Below are 23,200 nucleotides of genomic sequence, written 5' to 3' on the forward strand. Positions count from 1 at the left end.
GATTTAAAAAAAATTAAGATATTTTTTAATCTTAATCCAAGGACTTGTTTTCAAAAGAAAAACAAGAAGTTCAAAGATCATTGAATTTTGTCCTCTACAATTTTGGGACATGAGATCATGCTTTTGAATGTCATTAATTGTTGGGACTCATCTCTTCTAAATATTAAAAACTTGTAATAACCTCACTTTTTTTAATTAAATACTTGTAATAACCTCACTTTTTTTAATTAAATATTTAACATAGATAGAACTTAGGTTATTACATGTTAAAAGAAATAATGTGGATACCATTCTAATGTTTGTTGAGTAACAAACTTGATATAAGAAAAGGGAGTTTCTTTTATATAATAAAACAGCCATACCTATTAGGATTTTAATTAAAATTTGTACTTATAATCACTAATATTTCATTGCAATATTTGTTGGATGATATACATAACAAAATATGATAAATGAGATGAGATATTTCTTGAAGAGTCTCGGTTTGGAGAGCCCTATTTGGTTGTGCCCATTAGATGACGAATAGGTGTAGTATGATTCTAGCGAGGTAATCTAAGTTTACATCAACCTTAGACCATAGTCACTCCTCACTATTAAATCCCAAATGTGGAGTGTATTAGAATCAATTTAAACAGACACCCCCATCTATACCTCACTATTTCGATTACCTTGTCTTAACAATTCAGATAATCAAATAAGTCGCTGATCAAGTAAGATGGTTAGATTTTATTCATTTTTATTTTCCAGATAATATTTTCTTACATGGGTCCAGTAAACTTCAAGATTGGAGTCCACTGAATTGAACTGTTAAGTGTTTGATTGGTGAGCCTATAGTGTAGTGTACATTTGAATTTAAAGACCCTGTTAGTAACAAAGTAAATCAGTGTTCAATTATTCCTCTTAATTCAATATTCCTTTCTCCCAATATGCTGCCTGCCATCTTTATCATAAACAATTTCTGTGGATACTCATAAGGGAACTATTGTTGGTTTAAAAATGGAACTTCTTAGTCCATCGAAAGTGGTTTAAAAATATTAGTAAAAAATCGATGGTCCACATTCTACATCACTTTTGATGGGGTTAGAAGTTTCAGATTGGACTGAATTTTTTTTTTTTTTTTTTTTTTTAAGGATAATCTTCTCATCATAGAGATCATCCTCACAAAAAATCAGCTCAATCCAAAACTTCTAACTCATATTTTGAAAAATTGTTATTATTACATTGTTTTTACATATGTCCCATGATCTGTCCCCATGTGCATATATATATAATCCTCAAAAAAAAAAAATGTAATAAATGTATTGTCTCTACCTACAAAAATTTCACAACATATGGATTTAATCAATTATCCAGTCCTGGTTAATGGTTAAACTTTGGAATTGGGCTCCCCAACCTTAGCTGAATACTCACTTGATGAACAGTAGATGCCACCTTTAAAATCTCCTTTTCTGCTTCTTTTGCCAACTCCATTGCATCTCTAGTAGAATGCAAAAACAAAATATGTTCATAATTTTCGTAGTTCAGTGACTGAAAAGGATGTGTTGAGGGGAGTTCTACCTGATTAGCATATCAGGGGGCATGGAAACCTCAATTTGGAGCAAAATTTTGCCTTGTAATGAGTGAAATGTTGTTCGTTCGACCACCATTCTCTGAAATTCAATACCATTAAGTTATATGCACCTACACATGAAAATAATCTAGGCAATAAAAGGTACATGAAAGAATAAAGAAAATATGGCGAAATGGTTCCTGTTTACAATTTTTTTTTGAAAATTGAAAGGGCAAATCATTTCCCATGAACCATGGTTACTGTATGCTCCTTCAACATGACATCCCGGGCACCCAACTAAGCATTATCTTAAAAGGCAATTATTTTTTGTCCTACTTCACATCCCATATTTATGCCCAACTTACACTTCCATTTGAAATATTGTTCATTTGTTGGAGACATTTGAGCCATCCCGGAAATCAGATTGAATGATCAAGCAAATGCTTTAATCAAGAAGATTGGTAGCCCTGAAAATTATGGCCAATGGCCAGGAAAATATGGAGGAAGTTTTAGGACTATGATATAAAGAGTCATGACATGTTAATACCATGATTTTTTTTTTATGGGTAAGTTGGACTTGAGCCCACGACCTAAAAGTTGTTTTGCATGTTGTTGACCCCCATTGCTACTTTGTAAAGTGAAGTATACCGGTGGACATAAGAATTGAACCGGATATTGCCATTTATTGGAGAGAGTTATTTTTGAAAAAAAGATTGAAGTAACATGTGATCTAAAAATCTATATAGAGGGAGAGGATGACCAAGATTAGAACTTCAGTGTCAGAACCTATTTTGGGTGGCACGTACGTTAAGAATCTGATGACCCAGATGGGTGGTTTTGACATGGCTCAGATTATATTGGCTTAATCCTTACCAACTTACTGATTCATCCACTACATAGTGTGGCTTGGTTGATACCTTTCATTGTCAAGGTGAATTTTTTAGAACAAAAAATAATAACAATATAAATGGAGCCCTTGACATAAATTTTGACTAAGGTTTGAGGGCTCATGGCATTAGAACCCTCATCATGCATCTAGACCAGGCTGGGTTTTAAATTTTCCTCATAAAACAATTTGATTTTAAGAGAAATTGAGGTGCACCATTTTAAAGACATGAAGCCAATCTCCTTCTTTAGAATTGTCAGTCCGACAATAAAACATGCAGAAGTAGAAGAGAAATTCCCATACACTAGACATATTATACATGAATTAGAACAAGAAAATATTACCTCCGAAAATTTTGAGGAGAAGATGTCGGAAACAATCGCTTCGATATCTTTTTGCTCCAAGAAAACATTCGAATTTGGTTGGTCCATTCCCTTCAGATTTTCTTGCCGGTCTGTAATACTGGAAGATAATTGTGAAACTGCAGGATCTACAAGGAAATTGGGATAAAAAGTCAGCCAGTTACAAAGCTTTTAAGATATGAAATAAGATTAACAATTATCGATCAAAAAAAAATAAGACTAACAATTCCTTTCCCTCCTCCAATGCCACCCATTGTTTACAAAGCTTATAAGAGATGAAATGACAACTCCTACCTATCCACCAATGCCAAACTCCAAAAATAAAAAATAAAACAACAAATGATTTATCATAACTGTTCTCAGGCAAATTTATATGTTCAAAAAGTCAAGTACAGGTGATGCAGAAAAAGTAAAAGCATCATCATTATGATAAATGACAAAAAGAAATAGCCTACCAATGTGAATGAAGACTTCAGCTACTTCAGGATGAGTTCTCTGAATTTGTTGACGAACATTTTCGCCAATGTCATGTGCAGCACTAACACTTGAGAAAGGATCTACCTGGAAGGACATTGTAATTACCAAGTTTCTTAAGAGGAGGGATGGAAATAAGTCCATCTATCTAATGTAAATTCAGTATTTCAGCCATTCAAATAAAGGTTGTCAGTAACATGAACAAAGTAACTAGGAGGGTATACCTCAATGTGTACATCTAAATATATAGATGAGCCAGCCCTCCTTCCCCTCAAGTGGTGGCATCCCTGTGATATTGTTAAACAAAAGCTTTATATGCTAAAAGCATAGTGAACAAAACAAACAGTATGAGTACGATATGGTCCAACAGTATGCACTTGGGCAACATGGAAAATACTCCATCAATTTTTCTTGTTTAATGAAAAAATATCCTGGTTTCAAATAAATGCATAGTACCCAGAAAAATGTATGGCTGACAAAAAGGAGTCTTGCATATTCACAAGAATGTGAAAGTTACACAGACAGTTCAATGTCCCTTCTGTTTTATGGGTAAATGGGCGAATGCGGGTTTTGATCCTAGGTTTGAGGTATCACCCAAGTTGGCACCTTCTCAATGTCCCTATGATACCAATAAGCTTACAAGCACACAGAATCATAAATTAATAGACTATAAATTACTTCAGAATGTCGTCCTCAAGAATAAAACTGTCTCAAATGTTCCAGACGATAGGTTTGTCGAAGACCACTACTTTTCAATTTTGAAAGATATGTATACAAATGAACAGGATTCACTTTGGAAAGATCCGTCTAAAATGAATAAAATGCTTTAAGGTGGAAGAAAAAACACAGAAATAAAAGCATAAAATGCACCTCATGAGTATATAAATATATCGGTAGATGTATGGAAAAGAAATAGTACTCACCATAACCCCCTCAACTTGGAGTATCGTTTGCTTGATGGGGTCTAAGAGATGAAGTGGGACCCCAGCATCAACCAATTCCATGACACTAAAAAACAGATCAAGGAAAGAGTACAATGAGAAGATTCATGTGAACTCACAAAAAAGCTATCTAATGAAAAGGTTGAAAACTAACATAATATAGAAGAAAATTCCAAATATATATATATATATATATATATATATATATAGGGTCGCGTTCCTGCGACCCTCATTACGACCCCCTTTGCGACACACCGTTTTGTCTTATATGGGCAAAAATGTTTGGAATTGGCTGATTTTTTGTGAGGATGATCTCTATGGTGAGGAGATCATCCTGGCAAAAATTCATCCCATTCCAAAACTTCTAGACCGTCCGATTTTTGTTAAAAAATTACAGACCGTCCAATTTTTGTAAATCAATTTTGATGGGGTTAGAAGTTTTGGAATGGGATGATTTTTTGCCAGGATGATCCCCTCATCACAGAGATCATCCTCACAAAAAATCAGCCCATTCCAAACATTTTTGCCCATATAAGACAAACGGTGAGTCGCAAAGGGGGTCGTAATGGGGGTCGTAATAACGCTGTCCATATATATATATATATATATATATATATATATATATATATATATATATATATATGTAGGGGAATGCTAACGTCCAATACTTCATGGGGATGTTAGCATTGTCCAATACTTTATTTTTCCAATAATACCCATATTCATTTTGTCTTTTAGTGAAAACAAATAGGGCATGTTGGTCTTTTACATAATAAATGCTTGTTTGCATTGATTGCCAAATCATTTATTGCAATAAGACATTTAATTTTAAATATTAAATACCCTTAGAATTTATTATGAATAAGACAAGTATTAATTACATAAATAAGCATTTATTATATAAAAAAGACTAATATACCCTTGTCTTTTTCAATAAATGACAAAATAGGTAGGGTATTATTGGGAAAAAGTGTTGGAGAATGCTAACGTCCCCGTAAGGTCTTGGATGCTAGCATTCTCCATATATATATATATATATATATATGGATGCTAGCATTCTCCATACATATATATATATATATATAGAGAGAGAGAGAGAGAGATAGAAAGACTATCTATATACTAGTATTGAGTAATTATTATACTGTCTTTACATTTAGGGTTAATCAAGATAAAATAAAACATCTAAACTAATGATAAATTTTCCACAAACATTTTTGAGAGTATCTATCCAAAGAATGTTTAGTATTGCATCAGCTCTTTACATGAAGTACTGAAGATATATCATCAAATGCCTTTGAAGGCTTCAAATATGTAAAAGGACACTTGCATTCAAGAAAAGAATTTTTTTTGCAAATCTAAGTCTGATCTTATATCTGGATTTCATAGCGTTGCTCTAACCAAAACAGTGTAATGAAACATACCATTCATTAATCTACGGTGCTGTTGATTTTCATTTAATGGTTATTCATATCAAGTTAAGATGTACTTAATAAGATTATTTCTGCTAAGTAATTATTACACTCCTTCCACTTACTACGATTAAACAGAAAGACATATAACACCTAAAGCAGTTTGTCCTTTTTTAAGTAAAATAATGTGAACAACTGCATTATAGAATAAGGAAAGAGACATGGATCAATCAAGAATCTGTAACAAGATTTATGAACATTAGAAATAATAAAAAATTAAAAAAAACGCACCTCTGGTACCCAGTTTCAATTCCAGCTTTTAGAATCATGCCTGAGACGACAAGCCCGGCAAGGGGATCCAGAAACTTTACTCCAAGAATAGCACCTCCTAAGGTCATGATCAGCAATCCAAATTCAGTTAAGTGTTCACAAGGACATTAAAATAATTCAGTGAATTCCCCCCCCCCCCCCTCCCCCCTCCCCAAAACAAAAAAAAAAAACTAAGGTACCTAAATTCCCTCACTATTTCTGTTGACCATTTTTTGTCCAGGAAAGTCAGCAGCATCAATGAATATTAATAGAAGTTTTAGCAAAAACGTATAACTACTCTTTTAAGATTTCTGTGGATTGGGAATGTACTTATGAACAAATAGACACACTCCGACACACGTCCTAAAACATATGGTGACGTCACCTTCGTTTTGAATGGATGCTCGCAGTTTTTAACTAAGTAGTAAACAGATAAAAGAGTACAATTTCAAGATGTGATAATTGTGCAACATACAGCTTCACAGAGCTAAAACGTGATTATAATACTTTCAAGTATTATAATCACGTTTTACAGAACCTCAAACTGCACAATTACACCATTTATCTCCTGTCACTGAACTTTTCACTTATCCATACAACAATTCTTAGAGAAGAGAAGAAAAGAAAAGAAAAATACTGATGAGCTATAAGATTAATCAAGTTAAGATTTACACAAAATAAAACCAGAAAATTAACACTAGATTTAATTAAGAGCCTTAGAGAAGTTAAAGTTCCCTACAATAAAGGAAAGTTCTTACCAACCCCTATCAGAGCAACTACTGATGAGACAGCATCTGCACGATGATGCCAGGCATTCGCCTTCATTAATCCACTCCCTGCCCTTTCCCCAGCACTTTTTGTGATCCAGTAAAGCCTATTTGTACATAAAATATACTATGATAAGAACTACAACAAAAACAGCAAGGCTAAACTAAATGCATTTGAATCGAATATATTGGAGTGGCTAATAATATAGAATTGATTATCCTGGTTCCAGACCAACCTGGTTCAAGGCCATAACTGAAACCAATGTACATAATAGGGTCAAGTTCTGGGTACAATGGAACAGGAACTGGGCCAAAATAAATAAAGTAGGATTCGGAAACAACCTATAGAATAACGCTAATGATGTCAAGGTTTTTCATCTGAACATGAGAGCCTCTTTTTTTTTCTTTTTGATGCAACAAATGAATAATGAGTACTAAATGGGGAACCATGTGCTCATCAATTCCAGTTCCAGGGTCAAATATTTAAGTACCAGAACTAGAACAGTGAGACCCTGGAACCATCGTATGTAATGGGTTCCAATTCTGGGTATGCTGCTCCAAGCCTGAGATAACCAGAATTGACTCATTCACACCCTGAATCAAACTTAAGTATTGAGATTCCAATTGGATTAGTAAGGGTTCTTCTAGTGTCAGCTGTTCTTGATACTTTAGTATCCAACACCAACCAGACTAAAGGAATCTGGTCCATTTTTTTTCTGGGAAATACTCATATACAAAATAATAGGAAATTTTCCTTTAGTAAGAAGTCCAAATATGCCAGCTCAGTACCCTTCTTTAACGGAAATTGATACGATTGTCATGCTCAAAGCAAGTATAGGGTGCTCCATATTGATTCCATGGTGATGTCCATGACTATGCACATGTCCATTCGACACTGAGTGGTTAACTATTTCTGGAGTTGATGTCAGAAGTCCCTGCAGATGTAACAGAACTTAAATCTCTAAGAGACATTCCTCATCAAATAATTGAAACGAGACATTTCTCATCAAATAATTGAAACCGGTATGTTGTCTCAGTTAAAAACTAAGAAGACCCTTTCATAATTCACTCTTGGTGAGATTGAAAAGTGTGAAAAACGGATCTTAATAATAGAAAAATTATATTAGCTACTTTTCGTTGGGGATTGAAGCAACATATTTTGATTCTTACCTGCAAAATATCTACAGCATGCCAAGCAATACCACCTGCAGTTGCCAAAAGCATGCAAGAAATTCCAAGAGCTCCTAAAGTCTCAAACTTACCGTGCCCTAGACAGGAAAAAGAGAGAACAATTAAACACTGGCATGGCATGATTAATCGTGAAAAAGTAAAGTATTCATGAAAATAAATGAGCTCAAGGTACATTAAGTATGCAGATGGAACATAGCTAACAGAACCCTCAGTTGGCTACCTAGTTGAACCCCACCAAGTTTTCACCACATGGCAATTGGGGAACTGATTGAATGTTTGAAAATAAATTAAAATTTAATATAACAGAGGTTAAGAGAAATCCTTGAAAATGGAAACAATTTCCCTTTCCACATGAATTTCCTTGGGCTTTTTGGTGCTAAATAGGGGACCTGGCGGTCCTCCTCTTAAGAAAACATGTCATAAATACAAACATAATAAAAAAAAAATTTTATGGGTAAGTTGGACTTGAACCCACGACCTCAAAGCTACTTTGCAACTTGTCAAACCAAGCCATGGAAGAGAAGGATTTACTAGATGCAGGCATGTGGTGCACACTCACTAGCGCCACACCAACACACGCTCATGCTCATACGCCCATGCCCAACATATAAATCTATGCTAATTCCACACACCCATGCACCCGCTCATGCCCACACTCATATGCCCATGCCCACACACAAATCTATCTTTTGTGAAATTTCTTCTTCTTTTTTTCATTTTCCCAGGTAATCATATATAATAATATCTAAAGCTCTTTCATGCATCCTTGTTCGTCAACTTTAAAGTGCCACTAAACATGTGTACTTCTATCTCGGATCACTTTCAAGGGTCAACTGATGACTTTACATTTAGATGGGAACAACAATTGATATATAAACTCCCAAACACACAAATATGCTAACAGGTTAATCATGCATATTATGAGATTAATGGATTAGCACGTAGGTACAAATTAAGAGTGACCATATGGGTGTTCTTTGTCCTTAGGCGCCCTTGCAACTCTAAATGACCACAAAGCAACACCACTAAGGACCTGCAAAAAAAAAAAAAGTTGCGAAAATTTTGCAATGATTCACAATTCCATAAAAAATAACCAATTACAACAAATCACAAAAGATACCTAAAGACAAAACCATATGTTCGTACCAATTAGTAAATAGAAAAATATATTCTAAAATGATGACTAATGGAAGAAATTATGGCGGATATTAGCAACAACAGTAAGCCAAACTACTAAGGAATCGCACTTTATGCAGAATTTTGTTATAAATCTATATCCAAGAAAAAAAATCTTGCTAATTATTTGAGCACAAATTACTAAGGAATCACACTTTGTGCACAATTACTGATCAATCTTCATTAAAAAAAAATATTACTAATTATTTGAGGACATCAAGCATCGACAAACAGATATCCCGACCACATTTAAACAAACTAACTAAATAAATAAAATTAGAGGCTGAAATTAAAAAGTTGATGAATTTTTCTTACGATATCTGAGATGGAATGAGCGGCATCTGCGATGATCGCAGTGCTGCCGGAAAGGTAGCCTGTGAGAGATTTTCCGGTGGCCAAAGCAATGTCGGCGGCGAGCCCCAATTTGAAAACGTGGTCATCCTCTTTACCGGAATGTTGGTGGTGAGAATGGCCGACGTGCCATCTTTTGGTGATCTTGTAATTGGGATTTTCAGAGAAGATTAAGGAGGGATCTTGAAAAAGAGAATTAATTGGGAGAATTAAATAATTGAAGCGAGATCTGTTGGTAGAATAAGAAGAAGAAGAAGAAGAGATTCTGGAGATAAAGATTTTGTAAAAGGGACTGAAATTAGAGAATTTGAAACCCATTTGAGATTGAATTTTGATCCTTCAGAAACAGAGAGAGTTTTGCTTTGTTGTTTACGAGGAGGCGAGATGGCGGGAGAAAAGAAATCTTGAGTGGAACAATTCTGACATTTGTTCTGATATCATGTAAGAACAAGGCGTGGGGAATCGGATACGGTTTGACTCGAACGATCCGTTTCACTCTGAAGAATCAAAATCAGCTTATATTGATTTCAAAAAAAAGGAAAAAATTATTTACAATTAAAATCTTGATCAATAGAATTTACAATTATAAAATCTTGGATTTGATATGAATCGATGAGGTAACGTATTCATATTAAAAAACTTGTTCCATTTCATTATAGTCATAATTTTAAATCTCGTCCAAGACTAAGATGACTCATCCAATCCATCTCGGTATTGCCCACCAATGAGAAGGATAGACAAATCAAAATATTGGATGAAATTTAAAATCACAATTCATTTTTCTCATTGTTGAATAAGATGACTCAGAACATATCCGAAAACTTGCCCTAGACAACTCGATCTCATTCATGGATGAGACGAGACATCAAAACAAGTTTTGAAACCATGATTGTAGTCCATTCTAAATCCAAATCAACTCAGATTTTAAACAAGTCAACAATGGGGCAACTTGATGTTGGGTAGTTTCGAATAAAAAAGTTTATAAAATTCCCCGAATAAGGGCTATGACACAGAGAAAAACTGGATGATACTTTAAAAAAAAAAAGCCACCCACTTTCATAGGACAATATTGTGGCAAGGTAGAACTAAGTGGTCATATTGAATTTTAGGGAACCATCCCAAGTATGGTCAGCCTCTATTTGAATATGGTAACAAACTAATTAATTTATGATTTGAATGTGAGTGTTCCTCAACACTCAAATCTCTATAACAAGATATGATTTTTAAAGAGGTTGAAGATGGTGGATTTAATAAAATTTAAAAAAAAAAAAAACATTTGGGTTAAATTAGGAAAATCAATGTGTTAGGTATGGCTATCTTCTATTTTTGGCTTTTATAATCTTTTATATATATATATAAACTCAAAGTATTCTATCAAATTGTCAATAAGAAAGGAAGTGAGTCGAGCTATATAGATTCCTTAAAGCAATAGGTTCTCAGTAGACTGCCCAGCAACCAAGCATTCATTTCTGCCCTATGGTGAAGTCTGAGCCTCACACCTTTTTCGTATAACAGTATTTTGTGGTCCCATTTGATAATAGACGATCGTACTTCTTAGGAGTATTGAAAGGCTCATATTGAACTTACAATACAGTAGACCGGAGGTCTAGCATCACCACTCAATTTTGGCAACCATTTAATCAATTGATGTGTGATAATTTAATGTTGGTGTGTGCACCCATAAAACTCGTAGAAAGAAAATGACTTCAAAAGGAACTGCAACTTCCAGTGGACTCACCCTATGGTTTACGATCGTGCCCGTGGCCCTCAGACTCTAATCTTCCCCTTCTTTCTACTCAAAGTTCCACTTTTCACACACACATACAGAGAGAGAGAGAGAGAGAGAGAGAGAGAGAGAGAGAGAGAGAGAAAAGGTTTTTAAGGGCACTTTTGGGAGATTCTTTTTTAACATAAAAAAGGTACCATGCTCTTGGAATTGCAATCAAGATGTCCATATATCTTTCAAAAAATAAATAAATCAATCAAGATGTCCATTGGTTCAAATTTATAGTTAAAAAGAGTCCAATAATTTAGAAGTTGTAAAGGTGATCGTTAGTTGTTTTCAAGTCTCAATGCCTCATGAAACGGATCTAAAAACTAATCACAGCTCTACTCTTTATCACAACCTTGGAGATGAATTCAAGAATATACAGACTCAGTGCCGTCGATCACGCCACCTTCTACTCCCATGCCTATCATCCCGCCGACCAGAATCCCGCCTCGACCAATGGTCAGGTCTAGAATTCCGGCCATAATCCCTTCTGGGTTCTGAAAAATTACGTCCAGACCAATATTCCGAGGGCCTCTCCGGGCTCCTCTCTGGACTCCACATTTCAAACTCCGGCTCACCTACATACTCATTTCTTTCCAAATGAGGATGCGCAAGCAACGGAGGAAACATGGGTCCCCTCGGAAAAACATTATGGTCCTGATTATTTTGGGCCCAAGTCTGGGTTTGTATTCCAGTACCGACTGTGTTCCATTGACGGGTTGGGTTCAAAGGTTGTAACAAAGGAGGTTCAGGTAAAATAGGCAGTGATGGCCTCAATGGGGTTGGCAACGAAGGCAATCTGTCTTTAGGGGTATTGATAACGATTGATAGTGGGGCAGGTTTCACATTCTGCATTTGTTGTCTGAAACTTGATGGTTCTGGCTGCAGTGATGGTAGGCCTGCAGCCAAAATATTTTGTTGCAATTGATTAGTGGTGGGTTGTGATTGATTTGTCGTGAGATTTATCGCTTGGGGTCGTCTCTCAACCGACATTTGTGACATTGTGTGGTGAATGATTGGGTGCTGTTGAGTTAGAGAGATGGTGGCAGGTGATGGTATCAATGTGAAGTTGGATGTCAAAGGTCGAGTTGTCACTTGCCGAAAAATGTCTTCTCGGTTGGCCATTGATACTTGTTGCAAATGTGAATCCTTGACAACTTCTGCTCTCCGTCCATTCTGCAAATTAAGAAACTTGCGTTAGGAAGACAGAATATTTAAAAAGTTAAAAAGAACATGAGAGGATTAAGAGAAGATCCAAGGGACCCAATCTACACATTGGTGCCAACGTTGAATGGGTGGAATTACCAAGCCTACCCAGTCTGTAGAATTACTTTTAGGCTCCATATTGGGTGGCTATGATCACCTAGTCCAGTCAAAATCCGTCCGGACATTCAAAATGTACCATTATTAAACATGGGTACACCCCTGGGAGAAAAGGCAGAACTGATGGATGGGTCACCAATGTCCAAAGGTATTATGCACATGCAAAGGGTTGCAATCACCCATTTAATAGGTGGAACACTCGAATACCATTAATGGAAACAAAAAATCTGATTGGCTCGATCTTGGGCACAGACCATCTTCTATGTTTGGTCACAACCCTTTGCATGTGTGCTTGTGTACCAATCTACCTTTCATAGGTCCTTAGGGTCCACCATTACAGGTATGGTTTATATGTAGCATAAATTACACACCATTATTCGTTCTGAAGGAGGAGTTGGGGACGGTAGAGAAGTTGGGGACCGTATAGAAGCCACTTCGACCTTCGTATCCACTCTATTTAGAACCCCTGGTAAGCCAATCCCGCTAGCCTTGATCATGTCGAGCAGTCTCACTGTCTCCGCACTTGTTAAGTTACTTCCCTGGCCAGAAGTTAAGGCAAAAACTAGTTCTGGGTTTTTCAGAAGCACAGCCAACAACTCGAGATCTGGTTCGGAGGCATTCTCATCATTAACAAGAGCAGGGGTAGCAATGGAAGTATTTGCAGCATTTTCACTGCTGCGAGGGGAAGAAGATGTCTCCGCACCATCGGCATCGGGTGGTTGCTCAGATGGAATTTCTGGGGTCAAGGTGTCATCACAGTCCATCTCAAGGTCCCACGGTTCCCTAGGATCAGATGGGATGTCTTGTATTCTCTGATAGATGGTTTCTTTCTCTCTCAATATCCTCCCTGTCTGAATTTCAACTTCTTTGCTCTTCTCCCCAGCACTAACTTTCCAAGGACTATTGATTCTAATTTCTGCAGAAAGGAATATGGGCAGAAAAGTCTGAAATCTTCAGAACATAATTTGATATTTACTTTAGATAACAGAAATAAGGATGAAGTGCGAAAACTAAAGAAAGACGACAGATGAACAAACATTCAAATTAAATCATAATTTACATATTTGATTCATCATCAAATAACAACTCTTGGCAGACTTGCATCTTTCAGGAAGAAATAATGGCCGCTTGTCTGAAAATTGAAATATGAACTCCATTTTATGACCACATCTATGTTTGAAATTTTGAATGTAAAAATAATGCTTTTTTAATGCTGGGAATACCCAAAGGAGAATCTCAAAATAATTGATGAGCATTAATTGCTCCTGCATTTGTACAAAATGTATAAAATAATCCAATTTTTAACTGGAACCACCATCTCAACATTATAGAATTAAATCCTTAAAGTGTCATGAAGCCTGAACGTTAGTTTTTTTTTTTTTTTTCTCTGATTTGTTATATGGTAACCAAGATTTTGTTGGTCAATTGACCCTGCTAACATTCAGGCACATCAAACACCTTCTAAGTTGGCTCCATATGCCTTTTAGATTGCCAAATTGTAATGAAAACATAGTTTGCCATCCCAACTTCTCATACTAAAGGCCAGAGAGGAAAAGCAAGATGCCAAAAACTGCAATTTTTTATTGCTTTTTTTAATCTGGCCAAGATTCAAACTTCAAATTTTGATTGCCTTTTTGCCATCTGATGCCCACAATATTATTTTCCACTGCCCAAGATAGACCCATCTGTGATGCATACATATGGAAGGAATGGTGCCCACAATTCAATTGCAAGTTTTCAACCATTAGAATGTTCTTAGTGCAAAAAAATTGATTTAATCGGATAAAATTATTTTCAACTAATTGGATTCATCTGACAGTCAAGAAGATACCACAAATGATCCAAAAAGCCCACTGGGTCAGATGGAAAACCCATTAGTTCCATGTACGACAGATCGATAGACAAAGGTCAAGCACGCAGAAACCCTGATCCCAGTTTTTCCTCCTAGTTCATATTTGAAGAAAAACTAAGATTTTTGGGCGTCAATTCATTCACAAAACAAATTTTTTACAAATTTGTGATGAAAAATATTTTCCTTACCTATGTAAAATAAAAACTTAAACCTTAATTAGAGTTCAGGATTTCCACCAGAAACAAGAGTTGATAGAAGTGAGCCTCAAGGTTTAAAATAGATAAAGATAAATGACGTGCAAAAAACGTACGCAGTCTGTACACAGCTGATGTGACAAGTGCACAGAATCATAGATCTTTTCCTTGTGTATCACGAAGAAAAAGATCTATGGTTCTGAGCACTTGCCACATCAGCCACATACCTTATAGCACGTCATTTTATCACGACTCTTTAAAGACTAATGATAATCTCACGCTCCTTTTTTCAGATGCCCCCCATACGCTCCCTGACCTTGCAGTTATAGAACCATAAATCTTTTTCATATGTATCCCGAGGTAAATGATCTACGGTTCTGTGATGGGGGCTTCTGAAAAAAAGAGCGTCAGTTATCACAACTCCTCTTTAAAATCTCATATGGATTGAATTTTCGGTTAATGAAAAAACTGATATAGTATCAACCAATAAAGTCGATACATACTCGAAACATTCAATGTTTTGGGGTCAATGTTTCGTATTGGTCATGGCCAATATCAATACGTATCGACTGATACATTCCGATATTTTAAACCATGGTGAGCCAACTCAAGTACAAAACATGAAAAAGACCAAACATTTTAAAGGCCCTCGAATGATATTTCAGGAATCATCTAGATTGAATTCTAGAATTGTTTTCCTTAATATTCTTAAGTTCCTAAAACAAACAAATTTCTCACAATACTAATACTTTCTACACCCGATACTAATTGACAAATAATAAAGGAACAAACAAGTGAAACAAAAAAAACAAGTGTACCTGGCGGCACCCGCCAAGGGATTTGATCCCTCTTCAATTTCTCCTCCCATGATGGTTCCTGGGGTCCTGAGCTCGGCTTTGAATCCATCACAACTTCCACCACAGTAGAAGTTTCTGATGCAAGTATAGCAGGTTTTTTGTCTTCCTCGATTTTCGGTCTAATTGAGGTTTCAGATGCTGAACGTAAATGGTTGGCCCGAAAAGTGGAAGATTTGTTTGGAACTTCAATCTTCTGTGGCTGACTTTCATTAGAAGACACTCCAGTCTTGCCATACTTGCTCTGCATGAATAATGCACGCATCTTTGCTTTTTGAATATCATCAGCCGACATTGGACGGCCTTGGTTTGAAGGCACAACACGTGCAATCTTAAGGCTTCTGCCAGTTGTATTCTGGCCTGGCTGTTCCACCAGGAGAACTTTTCTACGTTCTCTGGTTTCTGTAAGTAGCTAAGGAAATCAACTTTGTAACTCACCAAGCAACATGTTATACAGTTTCCAGATTGCTTCTAAAATCATGATTTCTGGGGGTGGTTTTTCTTGTTTGGTTAATGGAATTTATACTGGAAAAAAAAAACACATTGGAAGCCCTGAGCAAAGAAAACTCAAAATTTTAAAAAGCAATAAAAACTGACAATTTTTTCCCAACTATAACAGATCATTTCTAACTTCTCTACATCGTGCATTTTGAGAGATCATCGAGGACTGAGAAGAGGATTATAGCCACCGAAAGATATACAACAGAAAGGTGTGGGCAGACAGCTGAACTCTCACATATAAAAATAAAAAAAAGGACTAAAACAGATGCATATTGGGCATTGTGAACTTCACCACTTGGTTAACAAACTGGTGATGCATCCTTGCAGGTTTATCTATGGAAAATCATGGATTTTTAGAGAGAAAGAACCAGGGGAAATCATTGGGTAACATCTCAATTAAATCTCTGCAAAGACAATACTTTGACCAAAGCAAAGATTTTTTTGAAGCTTCAATGCTGTCTTGAAAGGATGAGAAATGAACCTCCGTCTACAACAAAAATATTTAAAAGATGGGCAACAAAACACAAATGGCAGAAGCCCCTTAAGGTGTTCCCTAATGGAAAGGAATTGAGGAATTTTTACATGTCTTAGGACTGATATATCTTCTTATGGGAAATATTGAGAAACCATTCATGCATGTATTAGAGAATTTGACCTTAGGACTAATTGTTTTTTTCTGTTGATTAATAGAAAACCATTTGAGGCTTGTCTTTGGGAGGATATTAACATAAGATTTCGATAGAAAGAAGGAACCATTTCATGAAGTCGTCATTAATATTGTCTGGTGTAAAGCTTTCAAATACTTACGTGGTCTGTCTCTTTCTTTTTTTCTTTTTCTTTTCTTTTTCCATTTACTTAGCAATTTTTCCCATGGTTACCCTTTTTGTTTAATATTGTCAAAAAATAAGAAAAGGTAGCTCTTCTATATCCAACCATTAAAGATGACGCAATAGTGCTATGGGATGCTTCTATGGATTTAAGGATTCACAAATGCATTCTTAGGTGCCCTGGAGCAGCATCACATCATGTAGAGTTTAATACCAAAAAATAGTTCATCAGAGTTGGAATGGGATGGATACTTAGCGTTCCACTTACCTTGCAGAGAGCAAAAAGGATATACTATAAATTAAAAATACCAACGAATGAAAATATGGAGACAATGTTTCATCAAATGAAAGAACCACTCGAATCAAATACACCCTCCTCCATCCACTACTCTACTTGTCCTTGTTCAAAGTCAAAAAAGAAGCTGGGAATATAGAAAGTTGGCACACTGAATTATCTACTACAATGATTGAAATCCAGACAAATACGAATTGGGTAATTGCAAGCTCAGGAAAAAAGAGAGGATGGGTCAAAGCATAGCTAAATTCATTACACAAGGGTACAGGTACACCGCCCACTAGAAAGAATTAAGGAAGAAAAATCAAATTCCAGATTCTGCTCCTTGGGATCGCAAAATTCTATCTAAGGTGGCATTTTTCATTCAACCAACCACCTTGGAGAAAATTTTGATAACCAGACCATCATATTTCCCAAGTTGTTATCTCAATCAACTATCGTGGGGATGAATCATTTTTTTTCTTATTTATCGGTACTGTTTCAAACATTTATCAGGGATTACATGTATGTGGGCTTCAGTAGTAGAGAAAAGGATAACAAAGGTTGACCTTGCACCCCTTTTTGTCTCTTGAGAAATCTAAAAGAGAAGGGGGCAGCATAGTTTTCTATCAGAGCATACCCTCGCTGATGTTACCATTAGCACTATAAGGCTTATATTCAATTCGTGCAAAACCATTGATGATTTTTAATGAGTTTTGTTTTCTTTTGGGATCTTATTAATGAAAAGAAAGCAGTTTGTCTTTTAGTTTTGTGCAATTGCCTTTTTTTTATCTTTCTTTCTTTTAATGATCCTTGTTTACCCGTAGGTAGGTCTTCTTCTTAACCTCTCTTTCTTTTGATGGACAAATAAAATTTAATCTATTAAAATGAAAAAGGATACGAGGTGTAGATACACCACGATATTGCTTTTTATTTGAATCACCTGCAGATGCTGGTAGCTGCTTTAAAGCCTGTGAAGATTCCATTTTCCTGAAGAATGATTGAGATTTCATATTTTCTAATGAAAGATGGAAAAAAAAACCTTCAAGCCTGCGTCAACAAATGGATGCATCCAAGGGCCTGTCTGGATGTACTTTTTTCCAAAGCAGCTCAATATGCATTATTTACTGCCTGTTTTTAATTATTAATGAGTAGCCAAGAAAACAACAGAATTTTTATTTTATTTTTTTCTTGGGTGCCTAGAATCAGTGGTTTGTCGCTATTTTGTCCTATTTGAAACAATCGTGTTCCAAACAACAAAACCACCATATATATTCGTGCAAATGGGTTTTGCAGAAAAATGCACCGACATTGCACACCCACCAGGCCCTCAGTGACCTTGAAAACGGGATTATACCTGCAATTCTCTGAACTTTCGATACTAAGAGCAAAAGTCTCATCCTGTGCAGCAAAAGCCAAATATAAGAAACCTTTCACAAAATGGAAATGTTGGTTGCAGGAACAACTGATTTCCATAAAGCACTTACAGAAAGATCAACTTTGGACAGCCAATCATCACTGAGCATTTCACTGGAGACGCACCCAAATAAAACATGGTTACAAGAACTGGATTGGGAAGAAGAATTCATTTGTGTATGAATGGAAGTGATGGATGTACCTCTGGCTGAAGATTTTCTCCTGTGCATCATCATTAGGGGAATTTGTAAAAGAAGGTTTCTTCAGAGACTGGCTTCTGACAAATAGTTTGCTCCATCTTGATAATAGAACCTTGGCCCTGTTTGATATGTCTGATCTTCAAATCAGATTAATAAGTTTCTAAAGGTCACCATGGGAAATTATAGATAAATATATAGCTAGGAACTGATTAACATGGCTAGCACAGTTAAGGTATCTTCAATAATATATTACACATCTAAGTCAGAGTTATCAAAAGACGAATATAGTTTACATCAAACATTTTGATGCCCCTTGAGCTTTGTTGTAAAGTGGGCACCTAGGACATCCAGGTGGCACCCATTTCATGCAAACAGTAAAATACTGATGACTTGGTAAATAAAATGACTTAGAAAATAAAACAACTGCCTATCAGAATAAAGCATTGAATTTTAAAAAGAACCCACTTCACCTGTAATAACAGTTTTCATGTCACATTACATTTCTGCCAATAATAACAGAAACATCCCAGCAGCTGGCTACAGTTCCAAGGATGCTCAAAACAGCCCCAAAGTCTCCCAACCACTATCATTTGTAACATCTTAACTGCATAGACTACACCTTTCAACCTAGTAATCCTTCCAGTGTCTATTGACATTTTCAAAACATAGATACAGCTGATGGGGTAACTCCTACAAGCATATTAGATGACAATACAAACATTATTGATGGGCTCTCTGCACCTCTCCACTGCCCAAAGTGTTTTCAAAGGTGTGTGATGCTTACACCTCATGGTGCACCTTAGATGTCAGGCTCATGCCTAATGTATGGACTAAAACTTGGAATTTGATTAAGTGTGGTAGCTACCCTAATTCTTTACTTTTAAATAATAATCATCTATATATATTATATTATTTATATAAGAAATCCACGCATATGAGGTTCACGCCTTATGCCTTGAGACATTCGCCAACCGAGCATCTCACCTCACCTCACACCTCAGTAAATCGAATTTCCAAACTCTATTAGAGCTCAATAAATCGAACCCTTGTCTACTGGTTCCCATCGTCTATGCCTTAGCCCAATTACTGGGGGAGGCTATTCACTACTAGTTAACGATCATCTAATAGGTAAGCGAGAATATAAAGAGAGAGTGCACAATAGTTATGAGTTAACAAGACAACAAAATTTACAATAAAGCCACCTGATGTCCGGTAAAACCGCAACCTGTTAACACTTTGCAATATAGCAGACATCTGTACTGGTAGAACTTTATGTAATGGAAGGTGACAAAGAACCTGTGTAACAACCATTACAATTTAGTTTAAGGCTTGTATTACACAAAGCAGATAGGTAACCCACACCATACAACAAAACAAAGACCTTCAAAATGACAAGAAGAACAGTTGTCTGTTCTTCAAGAACTGCTTGGCTCAACCACGCTGCTAAAATCATTACACCACCTTTGGTTAAAAACCTGAAAAATATATTGGAGAATAATGGTTGCATCAGGTAATGGACTATATTACAACATTATCATTCCAAAGAACAGAAATGTGGAATGGTGAGTACCAAAGTAATACTGAAGAATTTTGAATTTGCAGGATCCATTCCATTAGCTTCACCTGACCAGAGAAAGTCACTTCTTTCTTCATCAGAGTAAAGATGTTCTCAAAGAAACTTTTATCAGATTCATCCATATCAGGAATTGTTTCCTCTTTTGATGAGCACGAGGGAGCTTCTTCAACGGTCTTTGGGTCCACAGAGTTCAAAGGAGCTTGATCGATAACCTGCACGGTAGGATCAGAACTAGTGGAGCACCCATCCAGAGATGCCCTGCATGAATCAGACTTAATTGCCTTATCCCTTGATAAGCGAACAAATTTCCTCACTCTTGAACGCTGACCAGCGAAGAACTCCCGAACCTGCTACTTCAAAAAGACTTGAATGTAAGCAATATATTTATCTAGTATACAATTCAAACACTTGAAATATCGTGTAAGTCGAAGAAACTAAGAAAAATCTCAAAAAACACCAAACTACAATTTTTATTTTTTTTAAAAGCAAGGAAAAAACCTTGAGTTCAGTAACAAAAAAATTAAATTCTCAACAAAACTAAATGATTGCTACAGTAAACACCACATTTTCATGGACCAAAGCTATATAAGATCACTACTTCCAATCTAGGGTGATGAACAGATAAAAAATTGTTCTTTTCTTTCAAGAGTCTAATCAGATTTTCTAAAAATTTTGGAGAATACCATATAATCACTTTTGAAATGAACCAGGTTTGGACATCTCATATATCCAACCCCTAAGACATTAATGGATTTGCGAATCCATTTGAATGAATATGGAGTAGATAAGATTGCATATGTGGTATCCATATTCTTTTTAACCTAAATTATCAATAGTACATATGCAAAACAAAAAGGTTAATAAAAGTGGCACAGGGTCTCTTTTGGTGAGTAAGCTACAATAGAACACAAAACATTGAATTCAATTCAAGAAGAGCTGAAGTCCAAACCTAGACGTGGAATCTCATTTCCCACTAAATCTATAACAGATCAACTTGGTTCTTAATACAAAGTATTCAGCATTAAAACAAGCATCACATGATACAGCACACAAACCAGGCAGTAGACAGGGCTGCATGTGAGAAAAGAAATAACCTGAGTGACTGTAACACCATGTAGAGCACTAATTTCACGAGATTCTTTCTTGCTAATTGTGTCTTTGATAGAGAAGACTGATTGCATATATTTTACTGCCTTCGGGTTTAGCAAATCCCTCGGTCTTTTTCCTGCAAAATGTAATATTAGTAAATTACATTGCAATGATTGTAGAACTCACATCATTAATAATACAAAAAAAGAAAAATCCGAAAACAATTTTGATCCTCGGCAAACATTTAAAATACATTGAATTTGGCAAGTACTTGTAAACCTTGAAGATACTTATAATACTAAAATATATATATATATATATATCAGATCTTCCAAGTAATCCGACTAGAATATTAAAAGGGTCACTACATGCACTAGAGGAAACAGGGAATAGAGGAAATCACGACCAACCAATTAAGTAAATTAGAATGGAATATAGATTTGCTTCATTACTCACCTATATTAATTGATAACGCAGCCGCCGCCTGCGTATACAACAAAATGCAAATTGAGTAAGCTTAAAATGTATCCGGAGTTTAAGAAAGAGTACAATCGAAAGGTAATTATTGCTCAAAGGGGGTGAAAATTGATCAAACCACCTTCAATGGCCTTAACAATCAAGAATTTGAGAAAAAACGTCTCTTTGAATATTACAGAAAACTTTTAACAGGTATAAGTAAAAGTTTGCATTTCTCAAGAAGAAAATTTAAGTATTCTTCAAATCTCAATGGAGGGAAAATATCAAGATTTTGAGGGGGGAGAGGGGGGAAGTTGATCAATGACCTTAATAATCAAGAATTCAAGGTAAGAAAACGCTTTCTTTGAATATCACAGAAAACTTTTAACAGATAAAACTAAAATTTTGCATTTTTCAAGACGAAAATTCAAGTTAAATTCTGCAAATCTCAATAGACATTCGACACACTAATTAATCAAAAAGAAGAAAACCACATCGACACAAAAGATGTACCATTTCTTGAGAGAGAGGGTTAGCTCCTGTGAGCTTGCATTGGGTGACAACGATCTTCTGAAGTTGATCGATCTGGCTGTGAAAAAGCTCTTTCTGCGACTCTAAAAATCTCTGGAAAGACTCCGTAGAGTTTCCAATATCAAGTTCCATGAGAGTAGTTGTTGAATTCTCCTTCGAAGTCTGCATTATCGATCCTAACAACGAGAATGCTTGCAAATAAAGATCACATATCGAGAGAACAGAGATGGTGGTAGAACATTAGGGCTCGAAGGGGAGATGAACCCTAAATAGGGCTTTTCAATAAAGCTGCGATTCGATTTTCGAGAAGAAAACTAGGGTTAGGGTTTTGTATTCCTGCTGATAACACCGCTGTTTTGGTGAAAAGAGGGGGAGAGAAAGACGGTTTCGCTAAACGATGAGAGAGAGGGAGAGAGATTTGGTGTACCAAGAACTATGAATCCAGCAGTCCCACTCCCACAGAAGGAAAGCTCCACGCGCGCCAAGAAAACTGGCTTATAGATACATGAACGTACCAAAATACCCTTTCGATACAAAAGAATGACCAAGAATACCCAATGTTTCATCGCCTCAAGAGTTATCCTCTTTTTGGTCTGCATGCATATTGCCACACCATTATACTATTCTTACACATCAACCTATTGAAAAATCATTATTAGACTGTTACTTAGAATTGTCAAAAGAGGGTAAAGTAAGAAATATAATAAAGTTGGAAGGGTACTATTAAAAAAATATATATTGAAGTAATATTAAAATATACATCGATTCTCACATCGCGGACGTGCATGTATGTACGAAACCATAGATGCTTTCATTGAGATTCAAGTGAAAAGTATTTATGGTAATCATCCATTTTCAAAACCTTGGATCTAGTTCAAAAGAAATTATTTCCTATTTTTTTATCTAAGTATTTCAATG

The 23,200-nt window shown here is 35.8% G+C and overlaps 2 protein-coding genes across 4 annotated transcripts; both read right to left on the reverse strand.

Annotated features, from left to right (window-relative positions):
- Positions 1-1,038: 1,038 nt before the first annotated feature.
- Positions 1,039-10,011, reverse strand: LOC147403021 (Cation efflux family protein). Of its 3 annotated transcripts, none has more exons than XM_086438462.1 (12): positions 9,383-10,011; positions 8,855-8,924; positions 7,871-7,968; positions 7,490-7,635; positions 6,692-6,807; positions 5,916-6,012; positions 4,195-4,279; positions 3,496-3,558; positions 3,253-3,358; positions 2,780-2,925; positions 1,558-1,649; positions 1,039-1,477 (listed from the first exon to the last, which is right to left on the reverse strand). In XM_086438462.1, exons 1-12 carry the CDS (start codon positions 9,734-9,736, stop codon positions 1,360-1,362), a joined length of 1,491 nt encoding a protein of 496 aa, XP_086294588.1. In that variant the 5' UTR covers positions 9,737-10,011; the 3' UTR covers positions 1,039-1,359. The 3 variants fall into 3 exon arrangements, with proteins under 3 accessions (XP_086294588.1, XP_086294589.1, XP_086294590.1); XM_086438463.1 differs by having other exon boundaries at positions 8,841-8,924; positions 9,383-9,462; XM_086438464.1 differs by lacking the exon at positions 8,855-8,924 and having other exon boundaries at positions 9,383-9,523.
- A 1,363-nt stretch (positions 10,012-11,374) lies between these two features.
- LOC147403022 (homeobox protein LUMINIDEPENDENS-like) lies at positions 11,375-22,755 on the reverse strand. The gene is made up of 13 exons (XM_086438461.1): positions 22,265-22,755; positions 21,752-21,779; positions 21,301-21,431; positions 20,201-20,553; positions 20,012-20,105; positions 19,833-19,926; positions 18,633-18,762; positions 18,502-18,544; positions 18,372-18,415; positions 17,916-18,004; positions 15,377-15,814; positions 12,884-13,428; positions 11,375-12,365 (listed from the first exon to the last, which is right to left on the reverse strand). Exons 1-13 carry the CDS (start codon positions 22,448-22,450, stop codon positions 11,574-11,576), a joined length of 2,967 nt encoding a protein of 988 aa, XP_086294587.1. The 5' UTR covers positions 22,451-22,755; the 3' UTR covers positions 11,375-11,573.
- Positions 22,756-23,200: the final 445 nt, after the last annotated feature.

This window comes from Akebia trifoliata, chromosome 4 (assembly GCF_017979445.1).
Source record: "Akebia trifoliata isolate Shusen 1 chromosome 4, ASM1797944v1, whole genome shotgun sequence".
NCBI lineage: Eukaryota > Viridiplantae > Streptophyta > Magnoliopsida > Ranunculales > Lardizabalaceae > Akebia > Akebia trifoliata.